The 19,907-nt window shown below is 40.6% G+C and overlaps 1 protein-coding gene across 1 annotated transcript; it reads right to left on the bottom strand.

Annotated features, from left to right (window-relative positions):
• Nucleotides 1-9,079: 9,079 nt before the first annotated feature.
• Nucleotides 9,080-12,311, bottom strand: LOC104212865 (protein SOSEKI 5-like). The gene is made up of 4 exons (XM_070149323.1): nt 11,792-12,311; nt 11,626-11,695; nt 10,636-11,523; nt 9,080-9,336 (listed from the first exon to the last, which is right to left on the bottom strand). Exons 1-4 carry the CDS (start codon nt 12,012-12,014, stop codon nt 9,279-9,281), a joined length of 1,239 nt encoding a protein of 412 aa, XP_070005424.1. The 5' UTR covers nt 12,015-12,311; the 3' UTR covers nt 9,080-9,278.
• Nucleotides 12,312-19,907: the final 7,596 nt, after the last annotated feature.

The raw sequence follows: 19,907 nt of genomic DNA, 5'->3' as shown, positions 1-19,907 counted from the left end.
GCCTCGTATTCATGCGTTGGTAACCCCCTCCCTCATTTAACCTATTCCAAGTAAAGCATGTGTTCATGAATGCAGGTGTTTCGACCAACTACACCGACGGCGTCAGGCCAAAGCCAATAAGGCAGTTCGGACTAACGAACCAAATCACTCCCACATCTTAAATCCTTGATGAATTCCGGACGCCGATCGCCACAACAATCAGGAAAGCCGCTCCCTTTACACAGCTCGCTTGAGCTCGGACTGGAACGCCGAGTCCGCGAAGTGCGGACGTTTTTATTCGGACGACAATGGGCACACCGCCTTGAGGCGATTTCGACCCCACTCCGCCAAAATGGTGAAACTCCCCGAAAAGGTGGGACTAAGGCATTCGACAAAAAGCTACACGCGACGAGAGGAAATCCCTCACCATGTAACCCATCGCCGACATCAACGATTCCGCCCTCGAAGTGATCAGAGGGTAAGCAGAACCGCATCTTCGGCTGATCCTGGTTTAACGCGGAAGAAGGCTGCATTAGGGCTCGCGCCTCGGAACGGCAGGAACATACCTAACCTCAAAAGTGTCACCTACACACCCCGCAGCAAGGAAGAACTACTACGCTCCTTTGTTGCTTCTTTCCTTTTACTAATCTACATGTAGGAAGTCAGCCAAGGCATTCAGAAATCCCAAACTCCACTCGGAGAATGGAGGCCTCCGCGGGACCCTTCGAGCTCTCTCTCCTCGGCTGGGTTTTTTGACAAGATCGCAGTCCTTTCTTCTATAGTCGGACGATGCACGATGACCTCCTTTTAAGGGCACCATCCCCTCGGAAGGGCCAACAATTGGCAAGCTAAGTTCCAAAAACGGAGTCATGTAAATGGATCAGATAATCAGAGGAGCCGCACCCATGCGAACCGAGCTCGCGACAATGGGACAATATCTATTTATAACATATATTTATGCCAAGCAATAAAGAATACCCTTTCAGCATTTCTTATTTCAGGAAGATTTCGACATATTCGCAGCAAATGCTTTTCCTTTAAATGAGCCCGATATACTTGGAGACTCAGCATCAGCAATTCAACAACTTGCATGACCTCAGGGTCGGAACTCTGGGCTCATCAAGCCCCTGGAAGGCAACTCCGAGCTCACGAGAAGCTGTCTTCAAGCTCAAACAAATTCGATGACTCGGAGACTACTGTTAATCGCCATACAACTGGAAGACCCGAAACTGTAAGACCCCTAGCGGGCAGCCTCGGCGTAACCAGATCTATTCTACAAACTGTAAGACCTCAATAGGCATGGCAAACTATAAGACCTCAATAGGCATGGCAAACTATAAGACCTCAATAGGCACGGCAAACTATAAGACCTCAACAGGCATGAAAAATCCCAAAGTTTAGGCTATACATCGCATTTGTAAGAATCCCTAAAGGGCATACCCTCGATGTAGACGCCTAAACTATCACTATGGATCAAAAATGGCTACAGCCAAACGCATATGACTACGGTCAAAACAGATGATATAGCCAAAATAATGCGACTCGAGGATGCCCGACTGTTGCTAAAAAATCGCAGGCCACTACTCCGAATATACTTTGGAAAGAATCGGTTAAAACATGCTTCCCTCCACAGGCAAAAACGAGCTCCGACAATGTCGACTCCAAAATGCAAGAGCGTCGATCTACTCGACCTACGAGCTATGAACTTTATGAGGTGCTCTAAACATCACCGACAACGACTTGAAATTGAGGTTCCTCTGGAACCGATGATGGGTCAGGCAAAAATATTATAAAAAGACCTTAACAAGCGGAATCAAAGCCTACAAAAAGCCCACGGGCAAAAATAGTGTAAGAGCCATTGTCGCCAGCTAAGCAAGCCTACGGGCCTCATATTGAAAGGTCTCTACGACCAAACAGCGTAAGAGCCATTGTCGCCAGCTAAAAAATCTTGACAACTTGAGGATTAAAGTAAGCTCGAATTCAGAGACCGCATCCAAAATAGTTAACTATGCAAAGCCTCCGGGCCACATACTAAAAGGTCTCAAACGTCCAAACGGCATAAATACCGTTATCGCCGGCCAGAGAATCATGAAAATTTATGGGTCGATTACAGCTCGAATCACAACGTGACTCGGAGACTGGACCTAAAAGCTGCAATATGCTTAAGGGCACGGCATAAATGTCGCTATCGCCGACCAGAGAATTATGAAAATTTATAGGTCGATTACAGCTTGAATCGCAATGCGACTCGGAGATTGGACCGAGAAGCTGGGACGTGCCTAAGGGCGCGGCATGAACACCACTGTCGCCAACCAAAAACTCAAGGAAATATATGGGTCGATTACAGCTCGAATCGCAATGCGACTTGGAGAATGAACCCAAAAGCTGCATTATGCCTAAGGGCATGACATGAATGTCACTATCGCCAATCCAGTAAGCCTCCGAACCAAGCGCCCATAAGGTCACTTCGACCCAAAAGCACAAACGTCATCATCATTCGCCCACGAAGGCAGGAAAGAGCCTTAGGGTTGATTGAAGTGCGAGCCACCATGCAACTCGGGGACTAAGCATAAGTGGCCAGGCCAGGCACAAAGGCCCCAGCACCTGCTCGCGTCAAGGATCGCACTGAAGGACCCCCAGGTCTGTCCTATCCATTCCGGATCTATGAGGACCTCACCAAATACCGAAACCGTCCTGACCGGTCGGAAGCAACAACAAAGAAAAAGAGAGAGAATAAATAAAGCTTCAAATTCTTTCTTATATATTACACGTGCGAAAAGGGTGCATTCTCCATCTACAGGCATGTCCTACGTATATCAGAGACAAAGCAACAAAATGGCAAGATCTACACTCTGCGGCAATGAGCTACAGCTTGTCAAATTCTCCCTCCGCAACGTCAACAAGAAGTAACCAAGCGGCACGCTCGTCCTCCCTTACTCAAGCCAGTTCCTTTGAGAGAACGAAGCCCCTTGCACCGACCTCCTCAAGTACCTTTCTCCGGGACCTATACCTAATGTATTCCTCGATCCTCTTATCCCGATCGAGGGCTCGCTTCAGTTCAGCTTGGGCATCGGTAGCATCTTTCATACGAATCACCATCTCACGATCAGCCCTGGTTCGGCTTAATGCCGCTTCTGCCCGGGAATCGATTATCTCGGCTCTGACCTTCGAGAGATCAGATTCAAGTCTCCCAATCATGTCCGCCTGAACTTTGGCTTTGTCATGAGTCAAGCTGAGTTGAGCCTCGAAGGCAGGGACCTTAGCCGAGGTGCTCATCTCCTCTAAAGCTCGAGCCTGCACCTGAGCCCTTAGCTTCTCACAAGCAACTATGACGCGATTGACGTCGCCCTTGAGGTACTCCAAGGCCTCCGACTTTTTTTGCAACTGATATGGCAAAAGGGAATTAGCCTTAAGGTTAGAAGGGGTGAAACACGCAATACATGAAGTTACCTGCTCCATCAAATAGCTCTCATAATTTGAGCTCCGGTACGCCTCATATCGCCAACGCTGCAGCTCAACTTCCTTCTCCTCGCTAAGGAGCCCGAGAGATTCGCCCTCACCTAGAATTTTCTGAAGCTTGGCCCCTTGACGGAATAGCTCAGACCTGAGCCCATCACAGGCCTGCATGAGGTAGATTCAACAGAGGAATGAGGACACGAGATACAGGGAAACTGTACATAAAACTCACCACAAAGTGAAGCCGACGAACTTCCTCGAAGTTGGAACACACTCCTGTTGGTCCTGCCCCTAAGGACTCGAAAGAACCGACCCCGGGCACAACATATTCGCTTAAAGGAACCGTCGGCTGGGAATCAGGCACTGCGGGAGCAGCAAACTCAGGCGATGCCCTTTCCTTGAAAAAGTGAGCCCGACCAGCGCCACTTGAGGCTCCATCACACCACAGGTGCCGATCTCTCTTATGGCCATCGCCACTTATCCCGGAAGCCGATGACTCTTTCCCCTGTTCGGAAGAACATTTCCCCATCCTAGGGAATCGCCCGATATCTGTAAACGGCACGAACGGAAGAGGAAAGGGTTACCTCAGGTATACAAAGGTAGGATGAAGGCAACATACGCATATACCTTGGTACCACGCTCCCCATCCGGTACGAAGTATAGCTCGCCATCTGCGCTCATCAAAGGATGAATAGGTCACCAGCCTCCGGACCCAGCCGGGCAGGTCATGAACCTCACCCGGCATCCACGAAGTTGCTGCAGCAAGGGAAGCAACATTATCATTCAGCTAATTTTTGCTATGTGTGGAATCTGAAAAAGCGCCAAAACGCCTCACTCATTTGCATAATTCCACCCTTCAGGAAATGGCAAAAATTTCACAGGGATAATATCGGTCGTCCGGAACCAGATAAACCAATTATCCTACTCTCGATACCCGGCATCCTCGTCGTCAACAACGAAGGGCGTGGACGAATGACACCTCAGAGTTAGCAGGTCTCAATGATGAAAGGGCCGATATAGCCTGACAAGGTGGTCAAGCTTAAATTCAAGCCTAGCCTTCTCCGTGAAAAATCTCATCATCAGCGCCGTTCACCAAATGACGGATGGATCTGTGCCAGGGTGACCCGATACATCAAGTAAAAATCAAGCACAACCCTGTCAAGGGGGACAAATATGAAAGGGTATAGGTATACGCTCAAGAACCCATCAGTGGAGTCCCCGATGCCCTCATCTGGGAAAAGCACCTGCAGTGTCACCCCCTCGCTCCAGCCGCAGTATCTCCTCTCCATCTCTAGGTGTTCCTCTCTTATCAAGGACGCCGTCTCCAGAACGAAATCCCTCGCTTCCTGAGCACCAGGAGCAGCGCGCTCCCTCCCCCCCGTCACCTGCTGAATCGGCCCTGAAGTAGCTCCCATGACTATGGTGAAACTAACTGGTCAAGGCAAGGGCACGCGCCAATGTTTTCTGCGCCTAGAGAGATGAAGTATCCCGTGCCAAAGCAGAAAAGCAACTATCTAAAAGTAGTGAAGTCATGCCAGGGAGCGGAAGCTGGCCCGCATATATGCGAGAAGCAGCGATGATTCGCATGCCCAAGGCAAGACCCAGAAATCCAATAGCCTCGATACAAATTGACGAGTCGATATCCGATCTAGAGAGCATCCCCCAACGAGGAGTCAAGACTCAAGGTGTTGTTCGTATTATGTCCATGCTCGGAGCAGCACTCTATGTCAAAAAACCCCGGCCCAAAGAAGTCGGACCTCGGTAAACTTTAAAACGCCGACACTCAACGCAAGGCAAGTACCTAGTCTCGTTACCCCCTCTTTTCTAAAATAGGAGTAAACGTGGGAAGCTCCTATCGTGAAAGCTCCACGAAGGTCCGAGGAAGCACCCAAATACGAGTAAAACTCCCCAGTGGAAGTCAACCATATTCATCCTAAAAGGGTTATTTACATCAAGGTCAATAGGGACCCCCGGGTACCCAGAGATGATCTTCATTCGGGGTAACATCCCCGAAGGCCCCCGGAATTCGACGCATGATCTCCAAACAATTCGAAGGGCCTAGGTAGCCCGGAGCTATCGGAATCAATCCAAGATTGGTCCAAAGTGCGACGAGGGGTCGGAGAAAAGTCGTGTCGATCAGCGCAAGATCAGAATGAGCGCCCGCGCTCAAGTCAGATATCAGCAGTCAACAGACAAAGGAAGGCATTCGAGGGGCCTCGAAGGGCATGGGAGTATACAAAAGCAAAGCAAAGTAAGGAAGGTAGAAATCAACAAAGTATATTCTTATTCATAAAAATTTGCATACAAGCAACCCTCAGGGGGTTGTTACATACAATTATAAAAGCCTGCAGGAGTCTACACCTAAAGCGGAGGAATGGAAGGATGAACATATGATGAAACCTGGACGACCGGTCCGCCCTCGAGGATCCATCTCCGATATCAGCATCCTCGGGCGCCGCACCCTCGAGCACGTATCCTCGAGGGGGACTCCTTCGATCTCCACATCCCATAGGTTCCCAGCTCAATCCCCCGAGGGATCCCCGTCGGAGAAGACGAAGAAGAGGAAAATGAGGGAACATAGAGGAGGCAGAGAAAAGAGACATGCCCGCTGAAGCCAAAGGTTAAAGATTCGACGGGCCCCAGCCTCAACGGCCGATAGCGCCACTTTATCCCTTGGGAAAGAAAAAACCCTAGGTATGAAGTGTCGCACCAGGCCTGGGTAGGAGAGTGAGCAGTGGTGCATAATCCGAACGGCTGTCTACATAAAAAGGAAGTCGACTCCCGGTCCCCCATCACCTCGGGCCAGTAGCAGCAACAAGGGCCAGTATACCAACGACCACAGCAACAGCGGGACAATATGCTTATGTTTGACGAAGGGAGACCCCGACAGGGAGCCACAATGCAGTCTGAGGGAACTCCTCTAAATGGCCTTAAAATCATAAGCCCGTAACATGATGTTCAAGGGTGGAAGAAAACAAGAGGAAGGAAACAGCAAGCAGGCCAGCGGAAGCATTGAGATAGGAGAAACAAAGCCAAGTCATCCCCCATTTATAGGGGATTACGACATGGTCATCTATGCTTTGGAAGACTGACCGATGGGCGCAATTAATGCATCTATGAAAAACTGAACCGGCGGAGGTACTTGTGCTGGGAAGCAAAAATCAAGGAGTGCAATGAATGAGGTCGAAACGCATGAGCCAGGAGTCGTATCATCGATGTGGCATCGCCGAAAGAAGCTCGAGGAGTCAAGTGTCAGAATCATTTCCCATCACTTCGTTATGGGAAATGCGGAGACTATCTGTACGCGGCGAAATCAGAAGACTTGATTTCTTGCCGATAAGACATTTCGGGAGCATGCCTCGGGACCCCGAGGGCAGGGGATCACAATCGAATCCTCGATCTCAGGACTCGTCGAAGCCCGACTCGGAGAAAACGACGAACGTAGCAAGGACAGAGGGAGAAGTCCTCTAGGCACATGGCTACATCTGACAGGCCCGGCCTATTCCGAGCCTATGCTGAAGTATCATATCAAGCCATCCCATCACCGTACTTTGTAGCTGATCCCCACGTACTTGTAACCGAGTCTCCCCTCCTATATAAAGGGGACTTGCCCCACCTTGTAAGGGGCTAATGTTGCTCCAGCTCTCCACAAGTGCAATAATATATACCTCTCTCTCTCTCTCTTTTCTCCTAAGTGGTTCATCCTCGCAGGTTCGAGACCTCCTTCGCATTTACTATTTTCTTACTTGTTCTTCACCGTATCGTTTAGTATTGGCAATATAGAGCCTTGATTATCATACCTCTAACTGTTATCCCATCCCCGGCCATCTCCGATAGTCCAAGATCGATACCAACGTCGACCCCGAGGTCCCATCGACCATCTCCGAGCTCGGGCAACAGGCCCCTTTGGTTTGATTACTGCCTCGTCTTAACTCGCATTTTATCTTTATACTTCACGCTCTTAGCATTAACTGCTTTAACAACTAGCTCGGGAATAGATCACGTATTTTTAGAGTCCCATTTACAAATTTAATTGTTGTTACCATTTTCACGGTAAACAATACCTAATTATGTTTATGTAATGTCTTTATAATATTAATTTTACATCTTAACTTTGGTGTATATTTCATGCATTTATTATTTTTATGTAAAATTGTAAGTTAATTTTATTATAAGTTATAATAGTACAAAAAATATATAATTATCTCAAAGATGCTCATTTTGCACATAGAAGAATTAAGGACAAAGATGCTTATTTTACACTTCGTAATGCAGTAATAAATCATTTATGGGAGAATACTAGAGGTTGAAGTTGAATATTTATATAGTATTTCGAATGAATTTTATCGTTATGTAATATGTATTTAATTAATCTTGTATCGCAATGATTTCACTTTTATTTAAATTATTAGTTAATATATAATAATTGCTTACAAATTATATTATTTAAAATTTTATGGAATTGTTTTAATGAAAATTACAAATTAATAAAAATAAAAGATGGAATTTATTTAATGAAAATTAAAAAATGAAATTGAAATGAAACGTAATAATATAATATAGAAGAGAGGAGAGAATATAAAAAAGTTTGGGGAAAAAATGGGGGAATGGTTGGAGTAAGTTGTCCCCGAAATGGGGGACCAAAAATGAGGTAAAGGTTGGAGATGTCCTTAGGGGTCATTTGGTATGAGGTATAAGAAGGTATAAGGGTGGTATACAAATTTAATACCACCTTAATACTCTGTTTGGTTAGCAAACCAGGTATAAGTTATTCCGATGTTAATTTTAACACGAGGATAACTTATACCTTATAGAAGGTGGGGTAATTAGCACCGGTATAACTTATACCTTCTTCTTAAAAATTATGCAATTGTTATTTTTAATACAACATATCAAACAAAGAATAAACAACAATTCCAACATAATTTATCTCAATATAACTTATACCGGCATAACTTATATCGATATATATTCTAACTAAACGACCCCTTACAGTATTATTTTCTATTATAGTGGCTAAAAGCTTCACCTATCGATGCTTGTCAAGGCCTGCGGCGTGTGACAAGGGGTAGTGGGTGTGGTTGTTCTCCTTGAAATATTTGTTTTTTATGGGTCATCTAAATATTGGTTCTTGGAATCCATTTTCGAGTCAGTTGAGGAGAGAAAATCAAGAAATACTGTGCTTTCTGTTACGTGTTTGTCCAGTATAAATTGAAGATTCATCTTTCTCGTTCAGTAGCATTTACAATATAGTCATATGGGGTTTGAGAGTCATGTTTAGAGGGAGAATTTTACAGGATAAGTGTTAGTATGTCACTTGTGTTTGCCTTTTCGTGAGGTTGTTCTCTCGATATTTTGTACTCTTTTATTATAGTGGATTACTCATTTTCACCGTGAATGTAGATCAGTTAATCAAACCACGTTACATGTTTGTGCCTCTTTTGATAAATTTCTCTTTTATTGTTGGACTTACCATCGTTCAAGGTTTGTTGACACCTGCTTTTTTTCGATCCTAACACTTTCAACCAAAAGAAGCTTTGTCAAATTCCTAAAACAAGAGATATTGTCTCCAAGAATTTTCAGCCTTTTCATGAATGAATTTACAAAAACTACAACTGAGATTAGGAGGTATTGTCTCTACGAATTTTCCTATTTCCTAATCATCTACTGCTTATGTAGTAAGTTTTAGACGTGGGGCATAACCACTATCATCTGTTCATCTTGCTAGTTGCCGCGCACCATGTTGATCACTAGCTAGTATTACTAGAAATAGGGGCAACGTTATTACTGCAAGACAAGTCAATGTTTCCTAGCCTTTCTGGTTGACTGATTCTTTTGCTTTCTCAGAATGCACTTGCTTTCATTTCTCCTTTTTTGTCAGTCAGTTCCAATTTTGTACACCTGCAGACCAATATCAGACAAAGAAAAAGAATCAGGATTCGTATATTCATAGAGGACTGTGAAAGCAATGAATCCATCTTTCATGTAGGATGAAAATCTTATCAATTATAGAAACCCCACAATAATTGGATATATAGCAGTGTATATAGGACTATACTTGTATAAAGTCAAGGGATCCTTTTGTAACGAAGGTGAACAAAAAGAACCTTTAATTTAATGATCTTCTAAATGAATACCGAAGTGGATGTTGATATGTAGCATTTGTGAAGGCAGTAAAGAATTCATTTAGACATTTCTAACATCGGCCACTGCCTTAAAATATTACAAGAGGAAAAGAAATGCAGATTTTCAATCAAGAAAGCAGGACATAAGATTTCATAGGATCAAAGATATGATCTTGACAATCCTGTCGAAAAATAGAATTAAATTGACAAAATTCTTCACGTACATCAGGCACGAGCTCTAGTACCAGCCATTAAGCAACTGGCGTGTTGTGGTGAATAAACTGACTTAAATTTCTGTTTTGCTATGCGTACTGGTGAGTCCCGATATTTTGTGTAAGACAATTGAATAGCTGAACCCCATGTCAATACTGCAGTTTGCAGAATAATCCACGGCAAGAAACCTTCATATTTAATCATTTACCTACCACCCCCTTAAGCAATAATGACACCAAGATAACGTTTTCTACTCCTGTCCCTGTTTTCCCATATTCTCTAATCTCTTGCAACGAGCCTACTAAATAAGAAACTTTTTCCTTTTTAAGAAATATTTTCAGTTTTTTTCCAAAATCAGGTTTGTTTATAAAATTTTCAATTCGATACATTTTCGAATTTTTTGAAAATTTAAAAAACTCCAAAAAGCTGTTTTTCAAAATTTTCACTCAGATCTTTTAAAAAACAACCCAAAAGTATATTCACGTCCAAGCATAACTCTAATTTTCAAATATCATTTTCACTTCAAATTTTTGTTTCACTTTTTTTTAGAATTTTATAATTCTTATGTCCAAAGGCCCACTAAATATGTACTAATAAATATCCGCGTTAATGCTATGGGAATAAGATGTCTCCATTGTATGAGTAATAGCTTTAACTTCTAAAATATTTTCTAATAACGTATTATTTGGAATTGAAGCATAAGTGTTCTCATACGTAAATTGTTTAACTCGAAGCAACATAGTATGTACAAATAAACAAAGAAAGGAGAAATGATTCAGCATAAATTTTTACAATTTGAATAAAGAAACATATTAACAAAAGGTTCAATAGTACTATAGAGTAAGTAAGAGGTAGCACTCACCTTTCCACATTGTATGAAGCCGATCTCTTTAGAACAGGAATTTTCTCCTTCTTTACCTCTATTAAACTCCCACTAAAGTACTCTTTATCCTCCAGCTTAATTATCTCTTCACTTTCATGATATTCCACTATTGGACTCTCTACATCCTTCTCCACTTGATTGGAGCCTCTGACACGTGGCAGCCGCGATTTATGTTGTGAAATTATGGAAAATCGATTTTCTTTCCCATAACTGGGCCCACACTTGAAAGGCATGGAACCCCAAGATAGTAATTGCTTCAGCATGGAAGATGCTTTACCACTCTTTCCGCTTGATTGAATATTAACCGTTGGATCTTCGCTGATTGTATCTGGCCGTAAGATCACTCTCCCGTCTGCTCTCATCAATGTCTCTAGCGTTTCAGAGCTTGAATCCGACTGTGGTGGTGAAATTTCACCTCTGTTCAGCTCTATCGACCGTTTTTTATTCTTTTCATCCACGTCCGGTTCAACGGTCCGGTCTTCTCTCAACTCTTCGTCTTCTTCTTCGACAATTCGCATTGCTCTTCGCCGGCGGCGACGATCGTCTGTCTGAGTCGACGCGTCGCTGGCGGCTCTTCCGATCAATTCGCCGGTAGACTCTGCCTTGTACACTCTGTATTCGTGGAAATCGGAGGAAGTCCAGGACTGGTTCCGACGCCTTGGGATTACCGGAAACTCATGAACTTCGCTGATTTTCCGTACTTCGGGTACCGGATTTCTCAAACCAGAACATGCAATTTCGTCGGGTTGTGAAGGCAATGTGCTATCGAGAAGCTGTGATCCTTTCAGAACGTACTCTTGACCCTGTGCTGGGTATATAAAATCATGCTCCGTCAAATCCTGCCACACGAATCCGTTTCTGTAACTTCTGAATCGCCCAAAAAAAGCAAGACAAAATTCATTTCAGCTCTATGAATAAAAACGGTGTTAACAGATATGAAAATTAATTGGTATATGAAAAATGATTCACCTTTTAGCAGACCAGGAATACATAGAGGCCATGCCTTTTCCACGAAGACAATTCAAGCGGTTGATCACATCTGAATTAAATGTCAACCAAAAAAGTAAGTTCAGAACATGTGAAATCATATGAACACACGCTATGTGAATTGTGTTAGGTATGGAAATATTCGTACCTCTGAGATAAAGACCATGGGGAGAGGAAAGAGGAACTTCCATGAAATGGGGATGTTCAAGTTGGCCATTTCTGGAGATATAGTAAACAACCGGTAATTTGCGGTCAGATTTGAGCTTATGGTTAGAAGGTTCAGTCCAAACTTTAGTGCGTTCAGGACTGATTTCTCTATCTTTCCATTTCTTGTGCATTTGGAGCTCCGGCATTCTCGACGTCACCGACATTGTGACTTTCCAATCGCTTAGTTCCAGATACGTACAAGAAATGGAATTATCCCTTAAATATATATATATGAAGAAATTTTAGGTACAGTGGTATGTCCCGAGGTTCAAAGTGTGGAGTTCTGTGCAGAAACTGTAGAGAGTGAATGGCGGGGGATTCACGTTTTTAAGGTGAGATGTGGGCGTCTTGTATGGACGGTGGGAAGGAGCGAGGGAGCAGATATTCAAAAATAGGACGCGGCAGGCAACAGCAGCTACATGACAAATTTCGCCAACTTGGTTAATTTCTCTACTTTTTTGCCACTTCTCTGGCATTCAATTCAATTCAATTCAATTTGTTCTAAGAATTTAACTTCTATGTATTAAATGGTAAAGGTTATTTAAATTAGTTGAAAAAAAGAGAGCATTATGCCAAAACTATCAACTACCTTTAATTATGACCATTGAGAAATGCCCTAAAATTAGGTAGAATGTCTTTGCAAGATTAGTTGATCAAAACGATGTTATAACAGAAGGGCGTATGAAAGCCTAAAAAGGCAAGTTCATCCCTCCTTGTCAGTTGTGCCTTTTAGTTGATATAAACTATATGTAACACTCTTTTGGAAGAGACGAGTAGTTGAACAAAATGAAAGAAAGGAAAATCAGCAATGCGTCTCGAGAGCTCGACACAGGTTTTAAAATCTTTTAATTTAATGTACATTTCTTTGTTGATTTTACCCACCTAGAATCAGGGGTGTATCTGGTAGTCAAGGTGTGGGTTCATTTGAACTCTATAGCTTTTGGTTTAGATAGGAATTTATCTAAATAAAACCCATTAGTGTTGTTGAAAGTATTGAACTATAAACCCATAACTCAAATAAGATAATAGTTTCAGCAGTTGAAATATAAGTCCTAAACACATAAAATTAAAATTTTCAATCCGATTCTGACTTAAATGAAAGGAAATTACCTAGGTAGAATAAGTACAATACTCCATTTTTTTATTGTGATACCTTGGATATTGAACGAAAAGTTGGAGCTGATGAGAAAGCAGGGAGGTCAAACGTTCACACGACTTATTTTTTGTTTTGGGAATAAATTGAGAATCCGTCAAAGCGAGTTGACTTGGAATTGTTTCTTACATCACCGCACATTGACTGAATCTTCGTTGATTACGTTTTATAAATTATACGACTTCCCGTTCACACTAAAGTAGGGCGGTGCATAATTTGGTAAATAGCGAATTATTATATCGAAATCGAAAATTTTGGTATTTGGTATACGGTATTTTGATAGTTAGTATGGTATTTGGTTTAAGTTTTTAAAAAAAATTGGTATTAGGCATGATATTTGGTATTTTAAAATAAAATACTAATACTGTACCAAAATATATATTATATTACGCAAAACATATATTATCAATTATAACACAAATATAAAAAATCTAAAATTTTACTTTTCTTTATTCTCTAAGTTCATCAATTAACTCTAAACAAGTAACAAGACATCGCTAATGATAAAATATTCTTTTATGTACGATTTTCTCTATTTGGGTCGATATTTGCTAGTTTTGGACAAAATTTTTGTCAACAAACATTTTCAGTTTTGTATTTTTGAGTATTTTAATTAAAAATATTAGAGTCTATGGCTCTATGCACTAGTTAGTAACCATACCGAATTTAATTAGGTACGGTATTAATGTAGAATTTTAAGAAATCAAATACTGAAAATGCCGAACCGAAATATCTAAATACTGTACCATAACGACCGACGAACACCCTACGCTAAAGAGACCAGGCTTCTCTTTTTCTTTCTTCCTGAAATAACTACCCCTTTCGTTCGTACAGTCTCATATCAATATATATCCAAACGATGAATCAAATTACAAAACCACCCAGAATGCACGAATGGAATCTTGAGTAGATTGGTTAAGACACGAGATAAATTTACAATTTGACGTGTCCATATCTTTAGCAAATTGCGATCTTTTTTCTAATTTGTGCAAAATATAAATGTCTATCTCTTTGTGTCAGTGTTTTAGAAGGTGGAGGCGGCGTAAGTCCCGAAGCACAGACATAAACCCCATGAATATTTAATTTTTAATATTTTATAAAATAATATAATGTCACGATTCCAATTTTCCTCCGTAGGATGTTGTAACGACATCTAGTCTCTAAGATTAGGTAATCCTAAAACTTACTGAATTAATAGCAAAATTTAACCAACAACTATGAATTTCGATATGGAAATTTTCATACAAGCCAACAATCCCAAAACTGGTAGTACAAGTCGTAAGCTCTACCGAGTTTGCTAGAAAAATTCCTAAATACAAATGTTTCAGAATAGAAATAAACAGTACAACAATATCAGAAGGTGACTCCGAGGTCTGCAAACGTGACATCAGGTTTACCTTGAGTCTCCACAACGAAACCCGAATAACTAGCTATTGATCAACCAACTCCGGAATACCTGGATCTGCACAAAAATGTGCAGAAAGCGTAGCATGAGTACACTACAGCGGTACCTAGTAAGTATCAAGACTAACCTCGGTGGAGTAGTGATGAGGGACAGTCAAGACACCTACTGCACTAAACAACCTGAACAAGTATGAAGGTGAACTAACGGGAAAACAATGTTAATATAAAGCTAAGCATGGTAAGGAAGACAAAACAATACTCGCAATGAAATACTAGAAACAACAATTAGCAACAAGAAGCAAACAGATAGTAATGATGTAGAGTAAGCTGCTGGACACAGTCTAAGTCTGATGAAACCAAGTAAAGTAAAACGAGTAACAACTCAACAAGAACAACCACTTTTACACCAGATCTATTCAGGATTTTCCACGATGTACCAAACCTTATAATCACAAATTATGGGTCCCAATTTTTAAACCTTAATCACTTGGCCTCTTGTGCCCACATTACAAATTCATAACCGTACGGACGACTCACGTGCCAAGAGAGTCACAATATCTAATATCTGCATGGAGCACTCACGTGCTAACAATAACAATGACTCATGACATCACGAACAATTCACATACCAACAGTATAACTCTCACACAAAAGGCAAGTACAAGGGAGTACATGTAAATGGTCGATAAGATCAGGATTCATCTTATTAACCGATATGGGTGATTTATTTACGTGTATACTTGTGAAAGTGTTCTACCACAATTCAAGTCAACAAGTAAGATTAGAGACAATGAATGGCACAAAAGAAACGATCACCATAAAATATACATGGTATAACTCACACAGGGTAGGCACACCACTACACAAATAACAATAATAACAATGCTCCCAGACCATCACAACTCATCACAAATCATTCCCTGACATAGCTCACCTTGTCATGCCACGTGCGCAATAATAAAGTAAATTTCCGCCTTGTCTCGCCGTACGCGCATAATAATATTCTCACCTTATCTCGACACATGTGTAAACCCACATATATAGCCCGCTTTGTCACATCACATGTGCAAATATTAATAGTACAATAGCACGAATAACTCACGTGCGAACACCCCCACGTGTGCCAAAACATAACAACAGAATAAAATGACTTTCACAATATGTACATATATGCCACAACATTTCCTCAAAACAGTTTTAATACCACAACCATACATAGTCATCGGCTCAACAATACTGGGCACAACATCAACAACAACAACAACAATAACAATAACACGAGAATATGACAAGTAAATCAACTCAAGAACTTCAGAACACAAAGAAACGGACGAACGAGCTCATAGTGAAAGAGACAACAGAGAATAATGGTTTCAACAATAATAACTCAACAAGGGGAGAGATAGCATGCAACAATGATTTCTACATAAGTGCAACTCGACGGTAAGAGAGATAACATGAATCAATGATTCTAAAGTAAGGATAAGTCAATAATGAAAGGGATAACAAAATTTCAATTAAGGTTGAGAAATTACGGAAAAGATACTAATAAATTCAATTAAGGATAAGCAATTATGGAAAAGATAATAATGACTTCAATTAAGGATAAGCAATTACAGAAAGGATAATAATAACTTCAATTAAGGATAAACAATTACAAAAAAGATAATATAGCAATAAAAGAGGTAACATCTTCAATTAAGGCACATAAGAGTTTAATTGGCAATAAGGGTAAAACATAAATCAATTAATTCCAAATAAGACATGTAAGGGTAAATTTAGTAAATGGGGGATTTAACATGCAACAATAGCTTCACATCTAATTAACATAAGAACCTAAGAGTCCTAAATGGTCAAATTTCTACAAATAAGCCTGAGTACGTACTCGTCACCTCGCGTACATGGCCTTCACATGACACAATTAGCACAAATGACTCAAATCCTAAGGGATAATTTTCTCCATACAAAGTTAAGTAAGATACTTACCTCAAAGAAGCAAGACTCTAAAATGAGCTTCTCGAGTGAAACAACCTTTGGACGGCTCAAATCTAACAAAAATAATTTCAAATCATAAATAAAACTCAAAGGAAACGATTCCGGATAATATAGATTCAATCTTTAACAAAAACTAAACAGTCAACCCAAAATTAAACCCCGGACACGCACCTCGATACTCGACAAAATTTATAAAATCCGAACACCCATTCAATTAGGAGTCCAACCATATAAATTTCATCCAATTCCAACTCCGAATTGATGTTCAAAACCCAATTATTCTCTTTAGAATTTTATTTTGATAAAAACCCTCAATTCTACAATCAAAACATGGATTAATTCGAAAATGAACTTCTTTAATCATATTAAAATACAAAAATTATAGTTATATACTGAATCCCATGAAAATTCGAGAAGAACAACGCGAACATCACCTCAATCGGAGCTCTTGAACTCAAGATATGCTCAAAATACAAAAATAATGCGGTCTGATTTTTTATGCTCAGGGATTTTCGCTTTTGCGACAAAACTATCCACACCTGCGCATTTTCAGCTGTCATTTTCACTTTTGCAGACCATTTTTTTGCACCTGTGGAGTTGCAGATACGGGCCCAACTTTGCATCTGCGAAGCACCAGCACCAGCTCTCTTCTCCGACACTAAATTGAGCATAACTTTCTCATACGATGTCCAAATTCGATGATTCCTTTTGCTATGACTCTGTAATTACGATACAGATCTAATACTTCAATCAAAATAGAAATTGGAGTTCATTTATTTAATGAGGTACCATTTATTCTTGAAGAAACGAAGTCGAAACATAAAAACGAGCGCAACACAACCCAAACCTATTCGAAACTCACCCGAGCCCCTAGGGACCCCGTTCGAACATACCAATAAGTCTCAAAACATAATGTGGACCTACTCGAGGCCTCAAATCATATTAAACAATATCAAAACTACGAATCGCACCTCAAATCGAACTTAATGAACTTCCAACTTCTACAACTCGCGCCGAAACATATCAAATCAACCCGAAATGACGTCAAATTTTGCATGCAAGTCTCAAATGACATAGAAGAGCTAATACAACTCTCGGAATCGCAATCCGAGCCCCATATCAACAAAATCAACTCCCAATCAAACCTCTTAACCGTCCAAAACTTCAACTTTTCAATTTTCGCCAAAATGCTTCAAATTATCCTACGACCCTCCAAACGCAAATCCGAATGCACGCTTAAGTCCAAAATCACCATACAAAGTTATTGGAATCATCAAAATGTAATTTTGAAGTCTTCTACACAAAATTCAAACACCGGTTAACTCTTACCGTTTAAGCTTCTAAAACAAAAATCCTTCTTCCCAATTGATCCCGAATCAGCCGAAATTCGAACTCGACCACACACGCTATTGATAATACATAATACGAAGATACCCGAAACCTTAAGCCACCAAGAAGAATGCTAATTCTCAAAATGATCGATCGAGTAGTTATATTCTCCCCCTCTTAAACAAACATTCGTCCTCGAACATGCCAAGAATCATTCCGAAGTCGTCAATCACCGAGTGAACTTACCATACATATACCCACGGGTAACCCCACGTCACCCCAAATCCACGTAAGCCCGACAACACCACCTCAACTGAAGATTTTTCCTTCTACCAATGCCAATAGGCCTTAGAACCAAATTTCTCACCATTCGATCGTTTCCAAAAGATCCGATTCCTACATCAACACACGGTATTAGACTCAACCAGTTGCAATAACCTATGTCTACACTCACCAGATACAAACACACGCCGTAACACACTACATATATGTCCATAACAACATCTCTGATCACAATAGATGTGCATACTCAAATCCAACACCGATAATTAACCTCATATCAGCTAGAACTAGTGGTGGAAAAATGGTTAAAAGAAACAGTTAACCACCCATATTATCCATTAGAAAATGGGTTGGATAATGAACTTTTTAAAAACGAGTCAAATATGGATAAGAACATATTATCTATTTAGAAAATGAATAACCAATGAGTAACTAATGGGTCTAACTTTTATATTTGTAAAACTTCAAATTGGGGGTTCCTCAAGTTAGGGACACTTAAAATTCTCCCAAAAGTGAACATATGCAAAAAGTCATGGATAATATGGTTACCCATATTATCCGCCGGTTAATTCAATTTTTTATCCGTATTAAATATGGGTCGGGTCGGATAATTTATCCATTTTTTCATTACCCATTTGACCCGAATCATAGCTGACCCGGCCCCGCCCGTTTGCCACTCCTAGCTAGAACCCTATTACAAACCTCCACAATATCGACAATTATGCAAGAAACACGAAGATGCCATAGCTATTCACTCAAATCAACAAGTCACACCTAACACCACTTTGGCACACACCTCGCAAGCTAAAACTCAATAAACACAACACGAATATGACTAAATATATGAGGAAACACGTGAAAAAACTATCAAACAAGCCCGACAGGCACAACTTCCTATCAGTAGCATACTATTCGAAACTCATCCGAGCCCCTCGGGACCCTATCCGAATATACCAATAAGTCCCAAATCATAACGCGGACCTGCTCGAGGCCTCAAATAACATCAGAAAATATCAAAACTACGAATCGCACCTCAAATCAAACTTAATGAACTTCCAACTTCTACATCTCGCGTCGAAACATGTCAAATCAACCAGGAATGACGTCAAAATTTGCATGCAAGTCTCAATTGACATAATGGAGCTAATCCAACTCTCGGAATCACAATTTGAGCCCTATATCAATAAAGTCAGCTCCCGGTCAAACTTGTTAACTTTCAAAAACTTCAACTTTCCAATTTTCGCCAAAATGCTTCAAATTATCCTACGGCCCTCCAAATCCAAATCCGGACTTATGCCTAAGTCCAAAATCACCATAAAAATCTATTGGAGTCATCAAAATGCCATTTTGGAGTCGTCTATACCAAAGTCAAACTCCGGTCAACTCTTTCCGTTTAAGCTTCTAAAACAAGAATCCTTCTTCCAAATTGACCCCGAATCATCCGAAATCCGAACTCGACCACACACGCTAGCCATAATACATAATACGAATCTGCTCGAGACCTTAAGCCACCAAACTGAACGCTAATTCTCAAAACGACCGATTAGGTCGTTACATATAATTACAATAAATATTTTTAAATAGTAAAATTGCATAAAATTGAAGAAAATTATAAATAAATTATATACACACACACACACACACACTCCATCCCCACTAAAAACCAGTAAAAATAATCTATTATACAATACTTACAAACAGAAATAACTTGAGTTGAAAAGAATAATATTTATTACATGGAGGAAAAACAGGATGACTATTTGCAATTTTAACTTTGAACTTGCTGCTATGTAGGAGAATGAATTTTTTTTTGTATTTGTAAAAAAAAAATTTAAAAAAATTGATTGTTTGTTGCTTTTAGGAGATAGTAACAAGCTAGCGGACAAGATAAAGA

The sequence above is a fragment of the Nicotiana sylvestris genome, chromosome 6 (assembly GCF_000393655.2).
Source record: "Nicotiana sylvestris chromosome 6, ASM39365v2, whole genome shotgun sequence".
Classification (NCBI taxonomy): Eukaryota; Viridiplantae; Streptophyta; class Magnoliopsida; order Solanales; family Solanaceae; genus Nicotiana; species Nicotiana sylvestris.
Note: the sequence above shows the minus strand (reverse complement) of the source record. Positions and strands in the feature narration are given on the sequence as shown.

Bases quoted from the DNA above. Each gene is read 5' to 3' on its own strand.
- LOC104212865 (XM_070149323.1), bottom strand. From the start codon at position 12,014: ATGTCGGTGACGTCGAGAATGCCGGAGCTCCAAATGCACAAGAAATGG. The intron at 11,696-11,791 runs GTACGAATATTT...CATTTAATTCAG, and splicing joins CCATGGTCTTTATCTCAGAG to ATGTGATCAACCGCTTGAAT. The intron at 11,524-11,625 runs GTGAATCATTTT...TGGGCGATTCAG, and splicing joins TATTCCTGGTCTGCTAAAAG to AAGTTACAGAAACGGATTCG.